Genomic DNA, 23483 nt, shown 5'->3' with positions numbered 1-23483 from the left:
AAAACAGAGAGTAAAGAAGGCATCGACATTGGAGTGTATTGTGAAAAGTCAAGCATGAAAACTCAGCCATGATGTTTTGGGAGTTCCTGTATGAGGGAGATAACAATGGCAGATTATCGGAGTTATGTAGGGAAGGGAGGGTAAACAAGCATCTGCGCACAGCGATGCCCAGTGGACAATGAATACATATCATACTTGTGTGATGAGCGGATGAAGGTGGGATATCCTGCTACAGGTCACAGGTCGATGAACACGGGAACTAGGGATGAAGTAAGACCTCAGGTTCATATATATAAACTATATATAGTTGTTCCCTTGCCCCTTTCATCCCTCCCTGACCCCTGTAAACTTCACAGAGCCACTTTGGCCCTAAGAAATGAATGTGCAGGTAAGGTCAGCTTATAATGAGCATAAGGTAATTTCAAAGGAAAAGAAATCTAGGTCTATTTTCAACAGAAAATAGCCTTCAGCTGGGTGTGGTGGCATACATATTTAATCCCAGCACTTAGGAGGCAGAGGCAGGTGGATCTCTGTGAGTTTCTGGCCTAGCAAGTACCAAGACAGCCAGGGCTATGTAGTGAGAACTTGTCTCAAAAACAAAACACAAAACAAAACAACAACAAAACAATTTAGTGTTTAGTGTTAGCCATCCCTGACAAAAAGCCTCTTCATTTGTGCTTTCTTTTTTTTCTCTCAGAAGCTGGCACATCACCATTGATGCAGTGTTTGCACATGTTTGTGTGAGTGCCAGAGATGCTCTGTGCTGCCCCCTCGGTCCTCCTATGGAGAAATTCTGATCTCCTCTTGGCCTCTGTGGCAACTGGGGTCAGTCCTCAGGGAAGCTGCTGGTTTGGAACAAGAAGTGGAAACAAACGGGATTCTGTTCATTCTCAAGAGGCATCAACATCTTGTTTATCTTCGAAGGAACTAAAACTTAGCCTGTTAACACTAACGGGTGCCTCTGAGTGGCTTCTCAGGGGTCTTGGTGGCAGCTGACTGGCCTATGCTGTAAAACAGTGAAGAGCGCAGGAGCTGTTGTGGGAGAGACCACTTCCACCCTCTCCGGAATGACAGGCTCTGCCTGCCAGTATGTGACTCCCCTGCTCAGAAGTGAGGACTGAGCCTTGCCAAAGGGACCAAATGGGCACTTGTCTGGCCCAGGGCACCACTGGTCTTTCTGTAGGTTAGCCACAGGGAAGGTGAGGTTTTGTACTTCACCCTTGTTGCAGGAATACTAATTGGTCTTAATAAAAACTCAGAGCCAGCTATCAGAGTAGAAGTCGAAAGATCAGAGAAACAGAGCAGCCACCTCTTAACTCACCAATTCCTCAGCCTGCAAGAGCCCGTAAAGACCTGAGTTCCTGTCTCCTCCCACCTTATATTCCTTTCTCAGCCCAGCCATATCACTTCCTGTCTCAACCTTCCTGGTGCTGGAATTAAAGGCGTGTGACTCCCAAGTGCTGGGATTAAAGGTGTGTGCCACCACTGCCTGGCTGTTTCTCCTTTAGACTGGGTTAATCTCGTGAAGCCCAGTGTGGTCTTGAACTCACAGAGATCCAGACAGATCTCTGCCTCCCGACCGCTAGGATTAAAGTCTTGTGCCACTACTGCCTGACCTCTATGGCTAACTCTGTGGCTAGCTCTGTCCTCTGATCTTCAGGCAAGCTTTTATTTCTTATTCTATAAACAGTATATCACCACACACCCTTCCAAAGAAGTCCTTGCAATAATTGTGCACTCAGAGGAATGCCCTTTCTTTTTTCTTTTCTTTTTGGTTTGGGTTATCGAGACAGGGTTTCTCTGTGTAGCTTTGGTGCCTGTCCTGGATCTTGCTCTGTAGACCAGGCTGGCCTCGAACTCACAGAGATCCGCCTGGCTCTGCCTCCCGAGTGCTGGGATTAAAGGCATGTGCCACCACTGCCTGGCTACAGGCTATAACTTTTTAATGACTACAGTCTGTCTCTATTTGCCCGAGACTCTTCAAGCAGGCTCACGCACTCCTGGCCCACCATTTAGCCACTAAAACTAATTTACAGACCTGATAACCACAGCTTGTTTGTGTTGGTTAACTTTTGTCAATTGATTAGGCTAAGTGATGCCTAATTAGCTGATGAGACATTGTTTCAAGCTGGGTGGTGGTAGCGCACACCTTTAATCCCAGCACTCGGGAGGCAGAGCCAGGAGGATCTCTGTGAGTTCGAGGCCAGCCGGGGCTACAGAGTAAGAAGACTTTGTTTCTGGGTATGTCTGTGAGGGTGGGTATTAGTCAGCCTTCCATTACTTTAAGAAAGTACCTGAGGAAATTAACTTGTGAAATAGGACAGGTTCATTTTATCTAATGATTTGGAAAGTTTCAGCCCGAGATCATTGCTGCTTTGGATGAGTCAGCACATTATGCCTGAAGCAAAACCACTAACTTCACAATCCAGAGAGCAAGAGACACAGAGGAAGTACCAGGGTGCAGTGGTATACACCTGCAATCCTAACACTTGGGAGGCTGAGGCTTGAAGGTTCGAAGTTCAAGGCTGTCTGGGGCTACAGAATGAGTTCAAGGCCAGCCTGGAAAACTTGGTGAGACCTTGTCTCAACACGAAAAAATAAGGAGGGCTGGGGATGAAGGTCAGTAGTAGAGCATTGTTTAGCTTATTTGAGGCCCTAGGTTAGGATCAACCCAGAAACTATGGGTGTGTGTGTGTGGGGGGGGGAGATGTTCCATTGAAATGAAATAGGTAGATGGATTCACTCATCCACTCACCTATTCGCTGAGCATTGTCTGTGCTGCGCTAGGTTAGGGTATATGGAAATAAACTACAACTTATAGTGGGGGTGGAGGGCGTGGACAACAAACTAAATAAATTGTGTATTATGTGACAGATGCAATAAAAGTGAAGTTAAAAAGGAGAAATGAGAGGTCCCAGAGTTAAGGAGGGGTTTTAAGGGTTGATACTATTTTGAAATGTTTTTCATTTTTACTTTTTCATCATAAATGGACAGTTTGCAATAATGTACACCTACCAGTCACAAAGTAATGTTAGATATGTGTGAAATGTGGGGTGTTAAGATCAAGTGAACTGACCCCTCCATCCTATCCTTAATATTTTCTCTGCCGAAAATACTTATGTTTATTCTTTTATTGATTTTTTTCTTTCTTTCTCTTCCTTCCTTCCTTCCTTCCTTCCTTCCTTTCTTTCTTTCTTTCTTTCCTTCTTTTTTCTTTCTCCCTCCCTCCTTCCTTCTTTCCTTCCTTCCTTCCTTCCTTCCTTCTGTTTTGTTTTCTGAGACAGGGTTTCTTCTCTGGGTAGCCTTGGCTATCCTGGAACTCATTCTGTAGACCAGGCTGGCCTCGAACTCACAGAGATCCGCCTGCCTCTGCCTCCTGAGTGCTGGGATTAAAGGTGTGCGCCACCACTGCTCACCCTTGATGATTTTCAAACACAAATGGTCTATGTGTGATAAGATTGTCTATGATAAGATTGTGTCCTTTAGGGCCATTGTAAGTTGAAAACATGTACCAGCCTTAACTTACCCAGATCATGGCTCAGCCTCTTCTAACTTAGACATGCTTGGAACTTATACCAGCCTATATATATAGTTGGGAAAAATCATCTAACACGGAGCCAGTTTCATAATGAAGTGCTAAATAGCTCATAAAATATATTCAGTACTGAAAACAGGGTGGCTGTGCGGGTGTGCTTCCATGCTCCTGTGAAGTAAAAAGCTTACGAGTCAGGAACAATCTGTGCGTAAGACACCACTGTAAACTACAGTCACCATGCTGTGAGAATGTCTCCAATAACATCTTGCTCCTAAATAAAGCTTTCTTCTCTTCACTCCACATCTCTTCTCCCCCACCCCTCAAGTGTATGTGCTGCTCTTAGTAAGAGGGTAATTAGGAGTCTCCTGAGGTGGAGTCACATACGGATGCAAGGGTCAGCCATCTGCAGCAGAGAAATCTCAAGCAAAGAGAACAAGAGAGGCCAAGTCTTGAGGGAGGAGGGTGGTTGGGGTCTAGGAGGAAGTACAGCCAGTGGGTAGTGAGCCTGGGGACAGCGGGAGACTGAGATCCAGTTCTCTGCAGGATTGCATTTATGTGCAGCTTGGGAGCTTTTGCTAGGTTGTCTCAAAAATGTACAGGAAACCCAGCTGGCCTGGCGGATGATGTCTGTCATCCCAGCATTATTTTACTATGGGACGTAACATCTCCTTCCAGGGTAAAGGCTGGGTAGGTTACTTATTACCCAGAGTCCAGGGTTTCCAAGCCCAGGGTTCCCTGTTGAGGTTCAGTGACCCCTTTAGGTCACCTCCACATTGACTGCATGGATGTGGGCAGCAAGGGGAACTGATGAGCAAGATAAGCACTGCTCCCTTGCAGGAACACGTGAGGAATAAAGGTCGTTGTCTCTGGCTGTGGAGTCCCATGCCTTATGCGGCACCCGCAAGTGGCAGGCTAGCTTGTTAGCTGTAAGAAGGACTGAAAGAACCCTCACCATTCTCGGACCAGTGAGATAACTCAGTGGGTAAGGGGCCTTGCAGCTGAGCCTGACCACCTGAGTCTGATCCTTGGGACTCACAAGGTGGAAGGGAGAGGTGACCCCACAGGTTGTCCTCTGACCTCCAGGTGCTTGCCACCCCCCCACCCCACCCCACATACACACATATACACACATACACACACATACACACATATACACACATACACACACATACACACATATACACACATACACACATATACACACATACACACATATAAACACATACACACATACACACACATACACACATACACACATATACACACATACACACATACACACACATACACACATACACACACACACATACACACACACATACACACATACACACATATACACACATACACACATATACACACATATAACACATACACACATATACACACATACACACACATATAACACATACACACATATACACACACATACACACACATATACACACATACACACACATATACACACATACACACACACACATACACACACATATACACACATACACACACATACACACATATACACACATACACACACATACACACACATACACATACACACATACACACATACACACATATACACACATACACACACATACACACATACACACATACACACACATACACACATACACACACACACATACCACACACACATACACACATACACACATATACACACATATACACACATACACATACACATATACACACATACACACACATATAACACATACACACATATACACACATACACACACATATACACACATACACACACATATACACACATACACACACATATACACACATACACACACATATACACACATACACACACATACACACATACACACATACACACATACACACACATACACACATACACACACATACACACACATACACATACACACATACACACATACACACATATACACACATACACACACATACACACATACACACATACACACATATACACACATACACACATATACACACATACACACATATACACACATATACACACATACACACATATACACACATATAACACATACACACACATACACACACATATACACATATACACACACACACACACATATACACACATACACACATATACACACATACACACATATACACACATACACACACATACACACAATATCACACATATACACATATACACACATACACACACATATACACACATACACACACATATACACACATACACACACATACACACATACACACATACACACACATACACACACATACACACATATACACACATACACACATACACACATATACACACATACACACATATACATACATACACACATATACACACATACACACATACACATACACACACATACATACACATACACACATATGCACACATATACACACATATACACACATACACACATACACACATACACACATATACACACATACACACACATACACACATATACACACATACACACATATACACACATACACACACATACACACATATACACACATACACACATACACATACACACACATACATACACATACACACATATGCACACATATACACACATATAAACACACACACACACACACACACACACACACACGTAAGTAATTAAAGCAAAAAAGATGCCTCATCATTCTTGACAGAGGGATAACATCGAGACAAAAAAAAAAAAAGCGGGGGGGGGGGCGGGGGAGGCGGGAAGGAAGGGACTTCCTGTAAGTCGAGAATATTAGCAAGGAACAGCCCTGGGGACAGGTGTGTCCTCAGCAGGCCACAGCCTTGTAGGTGGGAAACAGGTAGGAAAAGGCAGTGAGCGCTGGGCCCTGGTAGCTGTGTGTGAAGCCTGTCAGCAGCCTAGCTGGAGGAGCTCAGAGCAGCTGGGCTGGGATCAGGGCTGCAGCTCTAAGGGGCCAGGCCTCACAGCCCCACCCTTTGCCGCACTCCACCTGCAATCCCATCTCCTAGGGTAGGCTGTCTAGCTGTCCAGACAGAGAACGTTTTATTCACATACACCCTGGTCTATCCCCACCTGCCAAGCCCTGGAGCAGAGACGGGGAACTTGCAGGCTGCCTTTCCATTTTCCTATGACCTGCGATCACCCCCTCCCACCCAGAGAGACAGAGGCACACAGAGCTAGGAAGAGCCCGAGGGGCCTGTGTTGCCCACCTCCAACCCCTCTCATCTCTTGGTTGCGCCTCCCCAGCCACGCTTCCCACCAGACTGTCTTCAGAGTTCAGGGGCAGGTCACACTGAACAGACCACAGAACTTCTTTTTCTTTTAATTAAACAACAGCGTGTGACCACTGGACACGTCTTCAAACTGTAGCATGTGATTAGTGGGCAAGCAGAAGTGAGAGGCAGAGCTCTGAGTTTCTGAGACCCACCTCAGCCCACAGCCCTACAGAGCCAACCAGGATTTTAAAGATTCCTAAGGATCCGTGGATGGCTCTGTGAAGGCCTGCAGGCCTACTTCCTCGGGGTGTCCATCCTGGGCTGGAAGGAAACACCTGGATGGGACAGAGCAGTCAGGGCAGTGACATTGTTCCTGGAGCCTGGGAGAATCTGAGGGTCCTGGATGCTGAAGGACCACAGGAAATGAAGACTGACCTTTGTGTACCTTTTACCCGTTGTGGCCAGATGTCTTGGAAACAGTGTGAGGGCATTGCAGCAGGCCTCTGAGGGGTGGTGAGGCCCTGCATCCTAGCCCGCACTGCCTGGGGTCTGACCTATTCTGTCACTGGGGCTGTTGGTCTGAACGACTTATACCTCTGTGCCTCTGTTGTACTTTACTTATTTGGTTACTCACTTACGTTGCCTGGGATGGAACCTGTGGGCTTTGTGCATGCTTGGCACAGTGCTCTGCCACTGAACTACACCCTCAGCCCTCCTCACCTTTAAAGGAGTCACCATCACAGCGCCTGTCACATAGGATAGGCAGGAGGACTATGCCAGGGGACAGATGAGACCTGCCTGGAGCTAAATCAACGAATGAGGACAGGCCCACACTGGAGTCCTCCACAACTCTGAATACCTTTTGCCACACAAAGTCCCCAGCTCTCTGCTCTCTCATCCTGACATGCACCCACTATCCTGCCTCTGGGGTTTACACACTGGACTCTCTCCACCAAGGGTGCTCCTGGGCCTCACCTCTACATACAAGCCCGCTCTGCCTCTGAAGCCTTACCCTGGCCTGACCTCACCCTCACCATGTCTGTTCTGTACCCCTAAGTCTTGTCTCGATAGGGACCTAGTGCATTTTACTACCTGTCAGACACCCAAGGCAGGAGGCCAACATCTCAAGAGCAGAGATACCTCCCCTCCCCGTGTGTGTGTGTGTGTGTGTGTGTGTGTGTGTGTGTGTGTGTGTGTGCAGCATCATCCAGCCCAGTGCGACAATTGTTAAGTACCCAGAAGTGAGATGGACACATGATGTCCCAGAAGCAGCATGGATGCGGTGCGGAGTTCTCTTAGGGAGTCTTCCTGCACACTCATCTACTCTGCAATTTGCTTCCCTGAGGTCCCAGTTATTCCTAACCTAAGATGGGCAGTAAAGCTCTTCTTACCCAGCCAACCTCAAGTTGCCAGGAGAGTCACATCCACACACCATTGGCATTAGCTCTGTTAGAGCTAGTAAGGACAGAGTTCAAGGGGTCTCTCTGCATCTGAAAAGAGGTTGAACAGAAGTAGCTGACAGGGGTTCTTAGTTGTCACATCAAGATAAGGCTTCTGAGACATGGGTTCCTGAGGTTCCTTCTTCCAGGATTCTCCTCCCTGGCTATCATCTGGTTCAGCTCTGTCTCTCCCAGCTCCCTCCCCGACTCCACCCCAGCCAGCACCAACCTCTGCTGGGCTGCAGTTGCTCACCGGTCCCAGATCCTCCAGCCAATGAGCTCCTGAGGTCCAGTCTAGGAGACCAAGAGCACCAGGAGACCAGGTGTCCCCAAGGAGCCAACAAGAGTTGTAGTTCTGACTATGGGCTCCAGATCTGCAGAGAAAGCTCTGCCCCACTCAGCCAGTCCCGGCCCTCCCCTTCCTTCCCCTTCCTCTTCCTCATGGCCCTCAAAGCCCCTCCCAGGCATATCCTGCTGGGGCTGGGTTTTTTTTTTTTTAAGAAGTGGGTGTGGGGTTCCTCATTCTGACCTAATACTACTGACCCTGTCTAGAGGGATGGGTATTTCCACAAGGATCCACTCTCATGCTTATGAGGTTGTAATGCAGCCTAGGTGTTCCAAAGGTCCAGGTATCCTCTGTCCCACCCCACACTGGGCATCATGGGCCAGATTTTTTTAAGCTCCTCCCACCCGACATGCACAAGTCAAACGATTCCACACTAAACTTGCATCTCTGTCTCTCAGCTCAGAACAGAAACTCGGTGTCATCGCAGCACCTGCCCCTGCCCTCCACATTTGCATCTAAACCACATCAAGTCCTCTCAATACTACTGTCTCCATCCCGGCAGCTGATGCTGTGGGCTTTGTCCTGAGACATGGCAAAGCCGTCCTTGACCGATCTGCTTTCTCCAATCTCACCCTGGAGTTTATCTCCTCACTGAAGCCCCTCCACAACCTAGTGAAGCTTCTTAACCATCCAGGCTGCCAGGCGTGGCGGTACACACCTCTGATCCCACTGCTTGGTAGGCAGAGGCAGGTGGATAGCTATGAGTTCAAGGCCGGCCCATTCTACATATAGAGTTCCAGGCCAGCCAGAGCTACAAATTGCTAGCTTGTCTCAAAACAAAGAAACAAACCAAAAAAAACCAACAACAAAACAAAACACAACACCAACCCAGACCATGGGATTCTCTTCCCCATCTTTTTCCTGAGTCATCTCATCTGGGAAGGAAGAAGAGAAAGCAGGTCAATGAGGAAGGAGGAAAATCTGGGGCAGGTATGGCAAGAAGGGGCCAGAGATCAGTGGGGCACTTGTCAGAGCAAGGGAAGGACAGCGGAGGTACTGGGGGAAGACCTCATTCCCCAACCCCTCATTCGGCCTCCCTCCTCTACCCTCTTAGACTATAAATCAAGAAGATCTCCAACACATTTTTAGATCTTTAAAAGAAGAAGTCCTAGATTCCATGGTTGCCTCCTATTGGCAAACGGATCTGGAGGGAGACAAGTTGCCTGTGCTGTAATTTAAGTGCCTAGATCCAGCCGTGCCTGAAAACCCATTGCCTGATCTATTCCTACCCTGCTCGACTATGTGACCCAATAAGTTCCCTGCTTTTAAAGTTAAAAATTAAACGAGTTTAAGATGTAGCCTTGGGGGTATGAAGTTCCAGGTTTTTATTTGTTTGTTTTTCTGTGGGGCCTTCACTATGTTCTGTTCTCACCCTCATTTTGTAGAGGAAGCCATGAGAAAAACACAGCTCCAGGGATGTGCATCATTTCTTCTCTGGCTCTGCCTCCCTCTCATTACTCCCTTTCCTGACTCTTCCATGTGACCAAGATTAATTCTATCTAGCATCTCTTCACTGGTGTTCTGAGGCCATATGCCTGCCTGCCTCCCCTCCCACCCCCACATAAATTCTGGGGTAGTAGCTGTCAGGGTTTAACCCTTCCATTCCCGTGAAGAGAATACTTGGTTCATTCAACAAAGCAAACGGAAAAATGAACGCATGAGTGACTGGGAGAATGGATGGGTGGAATGAAAAAGCCCAGTGTGTGAGAGAGAGGCTCAAGTCAGCAGCATCTGCGTGGACCAGCGCAGCCACCACAGGCAGCCGCTGGGCTTATCAGCCTCAGCCTAACTGAATCGGAAATCACAAGGCGTCCTCTGCTCTTGTGGTGGCACTGCTCTTATCGGCTGCATTTCTGCAGCTGCTGTGGGTGTGGGAGCCATGTAGTGGACAGACGGGTGACTGCAGATAGCCCCAGAGCCATCCCTCACTCGGAGCACTGGAAGCATTTTCCTTTTGGAAGATGCACATCTGTTAGCCAGAGGAAAGGACAGGGTGGGAAGGGGGGCAGGGATGAAATTCTGCCCCCACACCTGCCCTTGGGCACAGCCCCGCCCATCCAGGTGGGGAGACACAGAGTTTGACCCAACCAACTATGGGGCTTCTTACTTCCCCTTGGGTGTGTTTTATCTGAGTCGGCTAACCCAGGCTGCACCTATCTCCCCTGCCAACGGGAACAGTGATTCCCCAGCCGCAGCACCAGCGCGCAGTTCATGACAGCAAAGGCATGTTTAGGGGACTTTGAAGGTGTGAACACACACACACACACACACACACACACACACACACACACACACACACTCCTAGCATGCCTCTGGCTGTGGGACCCCTTCTCTTTGGGGTTCGATTTCTTCTATACCCTGAGGTGTTGGAGAACATGTTCGCAAAAGTTCTTCACCGTCCCGGCTCTTTAGAGGACCCTGGTTCCAGCTCCTTAGGACTAGGTCAAGCCAGCTGAGCCTGAAGCTACACTCAGGCTTCCTTCCTGGCTGCCATCCCCTCAGCTCAGGCAGCACAGTTGCCTGGTGCGGGGGGAAAAAAAATGTATTCTACCAAAGCTTCCCCCTCCCCGAGTCTGCCCCACCACTGCTGATGGCGTACAGAATGTTCCTTCCATCATAAGACCAGAGCTCTCCCGCTAAGTTCCATCACAATGAAGCCAGCCTCAGATACACGCACAAACTTTGCTTTTCTGGGCCTCAGTTTATCTGCCAGTCTTGTGAGGTACTTAGAGGGACACATGGCTTCGTGGTTAAGTACAGGTACTCTGGAGGCTACTCTCTGGGCTTGAATGGCAGCTTCCTCTATTTACTGTCTGTAGGACCTTAAGTAACTTATTCAACTTCCCAGTGTCTCTGTTTCTCTACCTGTAGAATGGGTATAACTATACCAATCTCACGGGGTCAGAGCGGTGCAGAGTTAAGTCCTGGTCAGTGTTGTTGAGGTGGCTATAACCTAGCTGGCATTCACTGGGAGGCACCACTCAAGTGGCCATGACGAAGAGGCTGAGCCTCCCACCTCTACCTTCCTAGATCTCATAGAGCGGTGTATGGGGCACCTGGGGCCACAGCTACCTTTCCAGGGAGCCTTCAGAACTTCAGGTGTGCCTGCAAGCAGAATGCAGAGGAAGAAAGAAGCCGATGGATAGAGCTGTGCCGGCTTGCTGTGCCTCCGATGGGGGCAGAGGACACTTGGTCCCCAGAGAGCAGCTTTCTGTGCTCAGACTTTATTCAAGGGTTAGACAAAGCGAGGGACTCAGAAAGGTGAAGAAATGAGGGAGCAGGCCCCCTACCCCCAACCCCCAGCCCCATTGCATGAACAGGAAGTCCTCTTCCCAGAGATCTGTGCGTCTTGCATGCCCTAGGCAGGTTTCTCTGCTGCTGTGGTAACACACTCCCTTTTTGTTTTGTTTTGTTTTTGTTTTTGTTTTTGTTTTTTTGTTTTTCGAGACAGGGTTTCTCTGTGTAGCTTTGTGCCTTTCCTGGAACTTACTTGGTAGCCCAGGCTGGCCTCGAACTCACAGAGATCCACCTGGCTCTGCCTTCCAAGTGCTGGGATTAAAGGCGTGTGCCACCACCGCCTGGCCTTGCCTCCCTTTTTATACAACACAGGACCACTTTCTCGGGGTGGCACCTCCACAGGGGGCTGGGCCTTCCTCACATCAATCATTAATCAATACTGCACAGACATGCCTACATACAGGACAATCCGCTGGAGAAAATTCCCCGGCTGAGGTTCCCGCCTCCCAAATGACTCTAGTTCTAGTTCATGTCAAATTGACAAACCCTAACCAGCACCTGGCATTTCCTGTGTGAAGATGCCTGGATGGAAAGCCCCTTCTCTCTCTACTTTGAGCAAGCAGAGGACCTGGGACCATCCCTGGCTAGGAGCTCTTGGCTGTGAAGGCGTTACCCTTTGGCTCTCAGGGACGGCTGGAGAGGCAGTAGACCACTAGTTTCTGGCCCCCTCTGCCTGAGGCTCGGCCATTGTTTCTGAGGTGCCTCCTTTTCAGGAAGGCTTCAAGACCTTCACTTATCTCAGAGGAGCTGACCACAGCTCTGGCTTTCAGTTCACAGCACCCCTGGGGACAGACAGATTTCCTGGACTACAGACTCAGTAGCATGATCCCCCTTTGCATACTTCCTCTCAGACACCCCACAACACCCCTGAGAATAGACCTGCCTCCCCTTTTAAGGCTAAGGAGTAGCTTGCAGATGTGAGTGAGGTGGGTGGCCAGGGTTGCCCACATAGTGTACCTTGTTTCATCACACAGGTCCAAAGTGTCTGAGAGATCCACGGTGAAGACCTGAACTCACCCCCACTGCTTGCAACCATACCACACTGAGCTCAGCGTAGACCAGATGGTCCTTAAGTATCTGCGGCTGTGTGGGAAAGAATGGATGTTCCCACTTTGAGCCCACTGAGTTCTCAACATGCATGGCAGCCTACTGATGCCATTGTAACCTCCTCAGAGCCAAAGCGGCTATTCTGGGATGCTGGAGCTGGCATCCTCCATGGTCCAACACTTCCCTTTTCTCCTTGTGACCCAAGTCCTCGGGTGTGCAGGGCCATCATGGATCTCTCTTTCCTTGCTCTCCATAGTTTGACAGATCCAGGTCTTCTATCTCTCATCAGGGACAAGAACCTCGGGCCCATCCCCTTCCAAGGGGCACAGGGACATCAGGATACATGGGTTTATGTTTCTCAAGTGAGTGATAGAGAATTCCATCTGCAGAGATGTATGGGATTTTTTGTTCTGTGGGTGAGCATGTATGATGAGGTTGAAATGGAGGAGTGTGAATGGAAATTGAGCACAAACATATTTTCTATAGAGCGGAAAATTACAAATAAAATAATCCCCAACAGCCTTACTTCTGCTACATGAGAAGTATTTTTAAAATCTACTTTCACCCTTTTTATTTACGTGTGGGTTTCTGTGTGAGTGAATGTCACATGCGTACATGCCTTCCGAAGCCAAACAAGGGCAGCAGATCTCTCGGAGCTGGAGTACAGGCCGTTGTGAGCCACCCCACGCAGGCATTGAGAAGTCCTCAGGAAGAGCAGTGAGCGCTGCTGAGCCACCTCTCCAGCCCTGAATTGATAAATGTAAAGCCCAAACAGTTCAGCGACGTGCTCCGTAACTGTAGGTCACTAACTATACAATAAATCAATTTTATTTAATAATAATATTAAATTCTATCCATTGATTCATGTCACGCTGGTCATCGAGGAGAACAACATGCTCACACGGCAAGTTGAAGTACACTGAGATACATGACTGGACATTGTTCCAGAACCTGACAGATACACGGACAGCTGAGATGCAGGGATGACAATACAGTCCACCGTCTCTCAAGTCACAAGCGCTCTGGCGTTTCATGGGTTCCTAGGAGCCCAGGGTCTCTGGTGCAAAACAGTTCTGGAGGGCAGGAAGGAAGCCTCTCTGTGCATCTTGCTAAGCTTCTGAGGTTCCTTACCGGCCTGTGCCAGCCCAAGTCCTGGTCCAGCCTGCTACCTTATCACTCTAGCCACATTTTGCCAACTTTTTGAGCCCCTCCAGTCCGGGAGGCTTCATAGTCTGGGTCTTGGCCCATGGTGTGCCAGTCCTTCCCCATGCATGAGTGCCCGGTCTCTCCCATTAGCTGTTTACCTCTCTGTCCTCTACCTCTCTGAGACCTTGTCCAGACAATGTGTGAGGGCAGAAGCTGCCACACACAGTGTGCACCAGCCCTCCAACTGAGAGGAAGTGCGGGCCTGGACCCGTCTGCTAGGGAAGTGGGGGGGGACTCGTACCTAGGTGGCCCTTCCTGACTGCTGCTTAGCCCGCATGGGCTCTGCCTCACCCGTAGGTGGGGAAAGGTCAAACAAGAATGACCTTCATGCAAGCATGACAGTACTCAAGGACAAAAGCAGGGCATCAGCCGCAGAGGGCCAGGCACCAGTCTTTCCGGGTAGCTGCTGGGAGCCAGGCCCTGGGCAAGGTTCTTCAAGGGCACTCCCTTGGAGGACTTAGTTCCCTTTTACTTAAGTACTGAGGAAATGGAGGATCAAAGAAACATCAACTTCCTCTGCTCACTTGGCTAGAAAGGAACCAAGTTTGTCCTGTCTCCCCAGCATCTGAGACTCAGAAAGGGGCTCAGAAGAGAAACCGTACCAGGTCCTAGCAATGGACCAAATATTAGTGCTGTTTTTCAAGGGATCCAGGGAACTTCAGAAAGAAAGCGTGCATGTTGTAATGGGGGTGGTAGGATAAAGAGATGGTATCTGAGGCCAGGAATGAAGGTCTTACCCGGCTTTCTCCCATATATGCCTCCGAGAGACTGACCTCTAGACAAACCAAAGACAGGCCCAGCCTAGGGATTGGAAAAGAGGCCTAAACCACAGTCAAGACACAGACCTTTCTTCAGGGTCACTCACCCATCCCTCCCTCTGCTCAGAGGAATGTACAAGGCCAGGTAGCCAGGCCCTTTTCTCTCTAATGCCTGTCTCCTCATCAGATCTCAGAGGTTCCAGATACCATTGGCCACATGTCCCTGGCCCACGATAAGGCCTATAGAGGGATCCTGATGCAGCCCAGGACAATTCGGTTCTCCATAGAGAGCATCTGCCCTGGAGAGTGATCCAGGAGAAACTGGGCACTTTCCTGTCCAGCCTGGTCCCTTATTGCACTAGGGCAGAGCTCCACTGAACGTCATGATGGGAAGGCAGAGAAGGGAACACAGGTCAGGAGCAGCCTCTGCTGGCTGGCTGAAGGACCTCTGGGGTGGCAGGCTGCTCTTCTCTGGCTTGTAGCAGGGAGACACTTCACACCTACAAGGCAGGGCAGGGAAAGAACAGGGTTCTGCAGACCTTGGACGGGAGAGAAGAAACACCCTTCCCTGGGACCACCTTTGCTTAGCAGAGCTGGCCTCCGTTCTCACCTGACCACGCTCTGTAGGATCTTTCTCTCATCCTGGTCTAGACACACAGCAAAGGGGCAGCTGCTGGAGCCGATGATCTGCACCTTGTCCACTTTGATGTGGGATGTACTGATCTGGAAGGGAAGCCCTGGTCAGGCCCTGAGCACTTCCTTCCCCTAGAAGTGCCCAGAAGAACTGGGGGGGGGGGCGGGGGACAGGACTGCCTGGCAGCTCTTGAGAGCTGACCATAGGCTAGACTGCCTCCTCCCAGTCTCTGCCTCTAATGGAATCTGGAGGAATCAGTGCACTGCCCTCTCCAACCCGGAGACCCCAGAGTTCCCTGATGTGGCACCCACACTGGCTCAGACTTGGTGACCCTGAAGGACCATCATACAACCACACAACCTCTTCATCTATACGCATCCACCACATTCCACGCTGTGTATACCCCCAACCACCACCCACATGTGCCTCTCCTTTCCCAGCAACCCTTTCTCCGTCCATCTCACACACACAACACTTAGTCACCTTCGCGTGCAAGCCCCGCCCCACTCCCGCCAGGGCTGTGCGTGGAAGGTGAGAAGAACCCTTACCTGGTTAAAGCCCTTTTTGGACCTCGGGTTCTGCCTTTTCAGCACTTCTGTCAGGGTTAGCGTCAGCATCTCCGTGCTGGAGTCTGAAGGTCAAGGGGTGGCTCAGGCCCGGCTCCGGACCCCCCAACCACACTGCCCAGCCATCCTCTCCAGCCGGCTCACCTAGCTCCTCTGGCTTCTGGCAGGCCTTGTTGAGGTTGACAGAGGTACAGACCTTCTCTAGGTTGCTCCAGCGGCTTCGCCCACTGATGGCTCCCTGGAAGGCAGCACGGCCAGACCCTTCAGCCCACAGCCTGACGCCTCGGGAGGGTCTGGATGCTAATGGGCCACCTTTTGGTACCAAGGGAAGTCTGGGGTCTACGAGAGGGCCTGAGGACACTTGAGGCAGCTCTGGGGCCAAGGTCTGGGGAGGAAGGAACCCGGCACAGGCCTCGCTTACCTTACTGTAAATAATCTGTAGTGTAAGAGGGACAGCTTCCCGGTCATCATCGATGCCCAGCCGCTTGCTGCCCGGACCTGTGTCACACAGACACCCTTCACTCCTTCCCCCTTCCAGTGTCCCCACTTCCCTGGGCGCCCCCTTCCTCAGGGCCCCGACTCCCCAGGACCAGGATTCTCCTTTTGCTCCCTACTCTTCCCTCCCGTTAGCCCTTCCCCTGCTCTCCCCTCACAGGACCCCACCTTCCCCTGCTCCCTCTTTTTTTCTGACCCCCACCTCCTAGCCATCTCTATAAGGGTTCCCACAGTGCCCACCTGACGCCTTGATAGCACGCGTGGCCGCAGAGTGACCCAGCTCCAGAGACTGGATGAAGATTTCCGTAGTCTTCTCTCCAGAGACGAAAGTCAGCTGGAAGGGCAGGAGCGGCGCACATCTATCAGTGTGGACCCCTTGGGCTGGCACAGGGGTTTCTAGGGGTGAGGCCAGGGTGCTGCGGACCCTGCTGGCCCCAGGCTGGGACCTGGCCACGATAACCATGGCTACCGGGGAGTCTGGGAAACACAGGACGGCGCGCCTCACCTCCGTCTGATAGACCTGCAGCAACACCGGTCGGGCCGCAAAACGGCAGTAGTACAGCAGCATGTCTGCCAGGATGGGCAGCTGGGTGGCTGAGCCCTCCAGCGGCCAAGGGTCTGCCTTCAGGGACTGCTGTGGTAGATGGCGGGGGACATGGCAGAGTAAAGAAGCCGTCGGAGGAAGGGAGGTAAGGACACACACAGGCAGAGAGAACAAGAGGGAGAGAGAGTGAGCGGGAATCTGGAGGGAGTATTGGGCAGGGAGCCCAGGGCGGCCTCTGTGCCCACCTTGCCTGGCACACAGGCCTCTCGGGAGTCAAACCCATAGGGAAGAAAGAGAGCTGACCCCTAAATTCCTTAGTGCCCTTCTGAGGATCTGCCCCCCTTACCACAGTGGCCCCAGCTCTTGTCCCTAACATCCCTGGGTTCAGCTTCCATTCTGCTTCTTACATATCTTCCCTCTTCCTTTCCAAGCCAGCCCTGGCCCTCCATGGATTTCCCCACAGGCAGAATCTTCAGTGAGGCTGAGTGACCGCGGCCAGTGGGTTCTGACCCCTGCCACAGAGTCTACCTACCTGGCAAAGGACTTCGGGAGGCAGGTACATGAGGCCCAACACATTGCGTTCATACCAGGGGTCAAGCACACCGAGGTAGTGAGAGATGTCATTGGTACTGTCCTCCCATGGGGCCACACCAAGCTCCTGGAGAAAGGGATGAGAGTTATCCCCAGCCACACAGAAGACCAGCCCATCATAACTATGGAGCACAGGGTTACATCTGTAACCTCAAGAGAATTATGATGACATTCCATCTCTGTCATACAGCAGAACGTCACACCCAAGTGCAGGGCAGAGACCTGGGAACAAGGGCCAGGCAGGAGGAAATGCTCCCAGACACAGAGGGTCATTTGGGATGATTTTTCAACCTGTTCTTATCTATTCCACTTCCCCATCCCATTTGGCCCAAGACTGGGGACCTACTGCAGGGCTGTGGTGCCTCAAGGGGTCTGCAGGGAGCGGAGATGTCTGGCTCAGAGAGGACGGGTGGGCACCGGAGCTGGTTCCGTGGCTTCGCTTCACAGGCACGTAGAAGAACTGAAGCTTGAAGAACCGTGTGAGGAGCGGGTGACTGTTCTCCAGTCTCCTGGTGAGAGGTGAACCCACGGTGACTCCAGGACTCTGCGTAGGCACCACAATAATGCTGCACAAGGCAGAGCCGTGGTACCCTGTTCCCATCCTTACCTGAGCTTGCTGTATGCCCGGGCCACCTTCCCTGAAATTCGATCAGAGCCAAAGACCACAACCCTTAGTATGGAAGCCTTGGGGTCCTCATCCCCACTGAGGAAGGGGCGGCGGCGCTGGTGATGTGAGGGTGGGGCCAGAAGCCAGCTGGGTATTTGGGTGCTGAGCTTGGGCTGGGGTAGGGAGCGTGAGCGCTGAGCCCTGGAGGGGAACTGGGCTGGACAGTCTGGAGGGCTGCAGAGGCTCCCTGCCCGCCGCAGGGGCAGGGTTGGGTCTGAGCTGCCCTCCAGGCTCCGAGAGTCCCTCCGCAGGACCAGCTGGCTGGTGCTCTTCAAGAGTTTATAGATCCTGTTGAACTTATGCCCAGGCCTGCGGTGACCCTGGCGTGGCCGGCTACCGGGCTTCTTGGGCCACTCTGGGGAGCTTTCCTCACTGTCCTCCACGTAGCCACTGTCCACACCATCCGAGAGGCCTGAGACGAAGGTGGTCAGAACCTGGGGGGACAGCATTGGCCCTGAAGCCTGAGAGGAGGTGAGCAACAGAGTGGAGTCCTGAGACACCAGAGAGCTGGTGGAGAGGAGTGAGTCCCTTTCAGCACAATGCCTGTCGATCTCCAGGTCCTCCTCTTCCTCCTCTTCCTCCTCTTCATCATCTCCCAGGATCCCTGGCTGCAGCAGTTCCTGTTCCTTGAGAAGGACTTCCTGTAGGATGTCTACAGGGAGACAAAAACAGTGTTTGGGTTGGTGTCCTTTGAACCCTTGCAGAGGGTGATGGGCTCTGGAAGGGCAGGAGGTGTTTGGTCCAGGGCTAGAGTGTCCCCCACCCACCAGGCTTATGGCCTGTGTAGTGAGAGGGCCCGGGGGAACATGAGGCATTCCCAGGATCAGACAGACAGCTGGCAGTCTGGGGCCAGCGCCCTGACTCCGACTGTCCCTTACCAAAACTGTCCTGGCTCCAGCTGTATGTGTAGCACCTGGCCACAGGGATGCGGATGGTGTGGAGTTTTCCAGGCTTTGCAGTGTCTGTAAGAGCAGAGAGGACAGGAAGGGGGGACTGGGAGGGGGCCTTGAAGAATGACCAGCCCAGTTTCCTGGCCTAACAGAAGAGGCCATAGTGGGAACAGTAGAGACAAGAGGCCACAGAGCTGGATGGGCTGGGGCAGAACGAATGCTGGGATACCTGACTCTCCGCTATCGGGCCTTTCTTTAGTACTATGCAGATGGCAGTCCTTTCCCCAGCTATGTGGGCATGGACAAGTCACGGGCTCTGAGCCTCTTTTTACTGTCAGTACAGGAAATGACCAGAAACACTTTAAAAGGTCTGCTTGCATGCCTTTTTGTTTGGTTTTTGTTTTTTTCAAGACAATGTTTCTTTGTGTATCCCTGGCTATCCTGGAACTCACGCTGTAGACCAGGCTGGCCTCGAACTCACTGAGATCCGCCTGCCTCTGCCTCCCGAGTGCTGGGATTAAAGGTGTACATTACCACCATCTGGCTTGCATGTTTGTTTTGAGACAAGGTCTCACTATAGAACTGGCCTCAAACCCATAAACTTCCTGCCTTAGCTCTCCCAAGTACTGAGATTCCAGGTGTGTGCCACCATGCCAGGCTCCTTAAAAGGTTGTGTGGGGAACATGGTACCTGAAGCCAACTGATGCTCAGAATCTGTGCCACCTGACTCTGTGGTAAGAGTGGCAGGAACATCTCTAGCCTCTTTTAGAGCAAGATGTGACCATGATGTAGGTGGGCCCAGGGATGCATGTAGAAGTAAAGAGAGCATCCTGATGCCCTCGGTGAGTTCCTTTCCTCTAGCTAACACGATGGCAACCCAGCCTTGAAGCTGCCCACAGGAGCTCTGCCTGGGAACTTGAAGAGCACCCAGATGCTGAGGAACCTAGCTACTGGAAGGCTCTGTGGGGCAGAGCTGCCAGGCCTGCTGGTGTGCACACACTGGGTACCAGAATAGATGATGGGGAAGTGGACGGAGCTGTTGTCCCCCAGCCCTCACCTAAGATGCCAGGGAAGCCAGCTTTTTCTCCTACTGCCTTCAGCTTGGTCCGGAGCCACCGTCGGGCCTCTGCTGCATCCCCAATGCCAGATGCCAGCTCCTGGGCTTCTGCAGTCTCAGCGAAGATGTCCTCGAGCTCTTCTAGTGTCTTGGACTAAAGGTGCAGGAGGAGACAGGTGTGGTGCTGGCCCATGGCCAGACCACCTGCCTCTCCCCGTTCTCAGGACCTGACCGAGGGCAGTAGTGAGCAAGCTGCTCCCAGCCTCTCCACCCTCCTGGAGCTTGAGTGGCTAAGGAGCTGAGCTACCCTTATACCACTGCCCTCCAACCTTCATTTTAAAAAGTCGGGGGCAGGGGGATGGCCCAGAGAGAGCACTACAGAGTGGGAAGGATTTCACACCCCTCATGCACACAGAGTGGTGAAGGGTCTTCCACACAATACAGCTAACTGGCCACAGAGCCAAGCAAAGAAACTAGACCTTTGTCCAAATGTCATCCCCATTTCCATGGCATGGTGCCTTCTTCTGGGACACTAGGCACCAACACCCAGCCCAGTGTCCAAGGCATAGCCAGATTCTGGCCAGGACCCAGCAGTGCATCAGGGCCAGCTCTGTAGCCTCTGTCTAGCAGTACCACTTGGGGGTAGGAGGTAGCATATCTTCATAGCAAAATGTGTCTTCATAGACCCAGGTTCCCTGGTCCTTACCTGCAGCTTGTCGTGCAGACTAAGAAGGTCACAGTGGGCCCCAAAGGTGGCCTGGAAGGCATGCAGGAGCAGGGTGGTGTAGGCGCCACGTGGTGACTGTCCAGGTGCGCTCAGCTTGTCTGCCACAGCAAGGAATTCAGCCTGGACCTCAACCGGGTTCAGCAACAGCACAGTGCTGGGGACACAGAGAATAAGCCACGGTGCTGCTGCATCCTCTGTGCCTGGGGGACTCAATTCCATAAGGGACTCCTCACTGGCCAGCAGAACTAGGCAAGTGACAGCAGCTGCCTGGAAGGGACTAGGGGCGATGGGTGTCCATTTCCATGAGGAACGCCTATGATTGTGCTGGAGTGTTTTGCAGGTGGAGCTTTCAAAGACTTCCTTCCTTCCTTCCTTCCTTCCTTCCTTCCTTCCTTCCTTCCTTTCTTAAAAAAGATTTATTTATTATTTATTATGTATACAGTGTTCTGCCTGCACGTATCCCTGCAGGTCAGACGAGGGCACCAGATCTCATTACAGATGGTTGTGAGCCACTGTGTGGTTGTTGGGAATTGAACTCAGGACCTCTAGAAGAACAACCAGTGCTCTTAACACCTGAGCTATCTCTCTAGCCCCCTCAAAGACTTTCAAAGCCTCTTTCAGAAGTGAACTTGAGGGGCTGGAGAGAAGGCTTAGCAGGTAGTTATGGATACTGCTCCTTCAGAGAACCTGTGTTCCCAGCATCCATGTGGCAGCTCACAACCATCTGTAACCAAGCTCCAGGGGATTGGACACTTCTAACCTCTACAGGCATCTGTACTCACATACATATATTCCCCTCAACACACACACACACACACACACACACACACACACACACACACACACAATTAAAAATAAATATTTTTCTTACACTGAACTTGAAGAGCTGGGGATGCAGCTCAATTATTAAGAGTAATTATCTAGCATGCAAGAAGCCATGGGTTCGATCCCCACACAAACCCTAGCACTTGTGAGTGAGAGTCTAGAGGGTCAGAAGTTCAAGGTCAACCTTGTCTACATACCAGTTTCTAGGCTAGCTAGGAATACAATAGATTCTTTCTCAAAACAAACAAACAAACAAAAAACAAGAACAAAAACCTGAATTTACTTTTAAACCTAAGGTTGACCTTAAGTTTGATTTTAAGACAGCCTCATGCTATGTATTCCAGTCTGGCCCATGATTCTCTGCCCTTAACTTACTGTGCTGCCTTGATTTTTACATAGTCATTTATTCCTTTGGGAAATCTGAATGGATATGAGTTATTCACGAAAGGATGACTATAAGTCCAGGTGATTTGAAGTCCAGTGATCATTTTTCAGGGGAGAGAGAGCAGGCCTGCCGTGAATACCCTTTATGGTGGCCTGGGTGACATCTGCCCAGAGGAAAGGGTGTCCAGTCAGACCTGCCTCCGAATCCTCCACTCCTGGGGACATCTTTCTAAACCAGCCCAGAGGGACCGGGCTTCTGGTTTGGGGCTGGGAGAGGCAAGAGCTGGGCCACCTCTCCCTCCCACCCAGCAGGACACCTGGGGCCCCTGTGGTGTCAATGTTCAAATTTCTTTGTTATGGAAACTTTCAAACACATTCAAATATTAAGAGAATCACGGGGCCTGGGGTGCGTCACAGCGGCCTTTCTCGCCTTTCTCGGTTCTCTGTGGGTTTCAGAACCTCAGAATGTTAACCCACAAGGGCTGTAGCAGAAATGGTCTGAACCTGCTCTCTCACAATCCCACTGCATCAAACTCCAGGGCAGAGAGGCACCAAGGAGGCAGGGTTCCCACCCCTCCACACCCCCCACCGTCTCCAGGCTCTACAAGTGTCTGCCCAAAGGGAGGGGAGCAGGTCAGAGAACAAAGACAGACAGTCCCCATCCATCAGAGACACTGATTTTTTTATTTTGTTTTGTTAATTCTCTACTCAGAATTAAAAAGAGGCAGACTCTATGAACGTGACTGGCTGAGGCCCTGCTGAGCACGAGGTCATCCCTTCCTACCACAGATATGTGTTGAACCCCACTGTATGCAGGACAAGGACAGCTGTGCCCCTGCCCTGTCCAGCTTGATTTCTCTGCAACGATCTTGTCACTGGTCTCAGTTAACAGACAATGAACATGAGAACATTTTCGAACCCTAAGCTTCCCTGGCAACTTTAGGTCTTCAGTTGCCTTGTTGGAGAAGGAAGGCCCTTTCTCACAGGGTTAATACGAGGCTTCAGTGAATCCATATTAATAAGGATGCTTAGAACAGTGCTGAGGGCCTGGAGAGATGGCTCAGCAGTTAGGAGCACTGGCTGCCCTTCCAGAGACCCAGGTTCGATTCCCATCACCCACATGGTAGCTAATAACCATCTGTAACTCTAGTCCTAGGGGATCTGATGCTCTCCTCTGACCTCTGCAGGCCCTAGCTACTCACAAGGGGGAAAAGACATACATGCAGGCAAAACACCCATACACGTAAAATAA

General features: G+C 50.8%; 2 protein-coding genes across 4 annotated transcripts in view; both read right to left on the bottom strand.

Annotated features, from left to right (window-relative positions):
• The window catches only part of Pik3r6 (phosphoinositide-3-kinase regulatory subunit 6), a 48172-nt gene extending 39611 nt beyond the window's left edge, over positions 1-8561 (bottom strand). The window contains exon 1 of the mRNA XM_036197148.1: positions 8427-8561. The gene's annotated coding sequence lies outside the window, so the exon portion shown is untranslated. The remainder of the gene's footprint in view (positions 1-8426) is intronic.
• A 5132-nt stretch (positions 8562-13693) lies between these two features.
• The window catches only part of Pik3r5 (phosphoinositide-3-kinase regulatory subunit 5), a 64274-nt gene continuing 54484 nt past the window's right edge, over positions 13694-23483 (bottom strand). For 2 of the 3 annotated variants that reach the window (XM_036198020.1, XM_036198021.1), the window contains exons 7-19: positions 21002-21176; positions 20296-20449; positions 19227-19310; positions 18289-19000; positions 18028-18190; positions 17623-17748; positions 17052-17180; positions 16787-16880; positions 16473-16549; positions 16196-16289; positions 16034-16116; positions 15462-15574; positions 13694-15351 (exon numbers count right to left, since the gene is read on the bottom strand). In XM_036198020.1, the coding sequence (XP_036053913.1) occupies positions 15210-15351; positions 15462-15574; positions 16034-16116; positions 16196-16289; positions 16473-16549; positions 16787-16880; positions 17052-17180; positions 17623-17748; positions 18028-18190; positions 18289-19000; positions 19227-19310; positions 20296-20449; positions 21002-21176 (2146 nt within the window). In that variant the 3' untranslated portion in view covers positions 13694-15209. The remainder of the gene's footprint in view (positions 15352-15461; positions 15575-16033; positions 16117-16195; positions 16290-16472; positions 16550-16786; positions 16881-17051; positions 17181-17622; positions 17749-18027; positions 18191-18288; positions 19001-19226; positions 19311-20295; positions 20450-21001; positions 21177-23483) is intronic. The other variant, XM_036198022.1, reaches the window with a different exon arrangement.

This window comes from Onychomys torridus, chromosome 8 (assembly GCF_903995425.1).
Source record: "Onychomys torridus chromosome 8, mOncTor1.1, whole genome shotgun sequence".
Lineage (NCBI taxonomy): Eukaryota > Metazoa > Chordata > Mammalia > Rodentia > Cricetidae > Onychomys > Onychomys torridus.
Note: the sequence above shows the minus strand (reverse complement) of the source record. Positions and strands in the feature narration are given on the sequence as shown.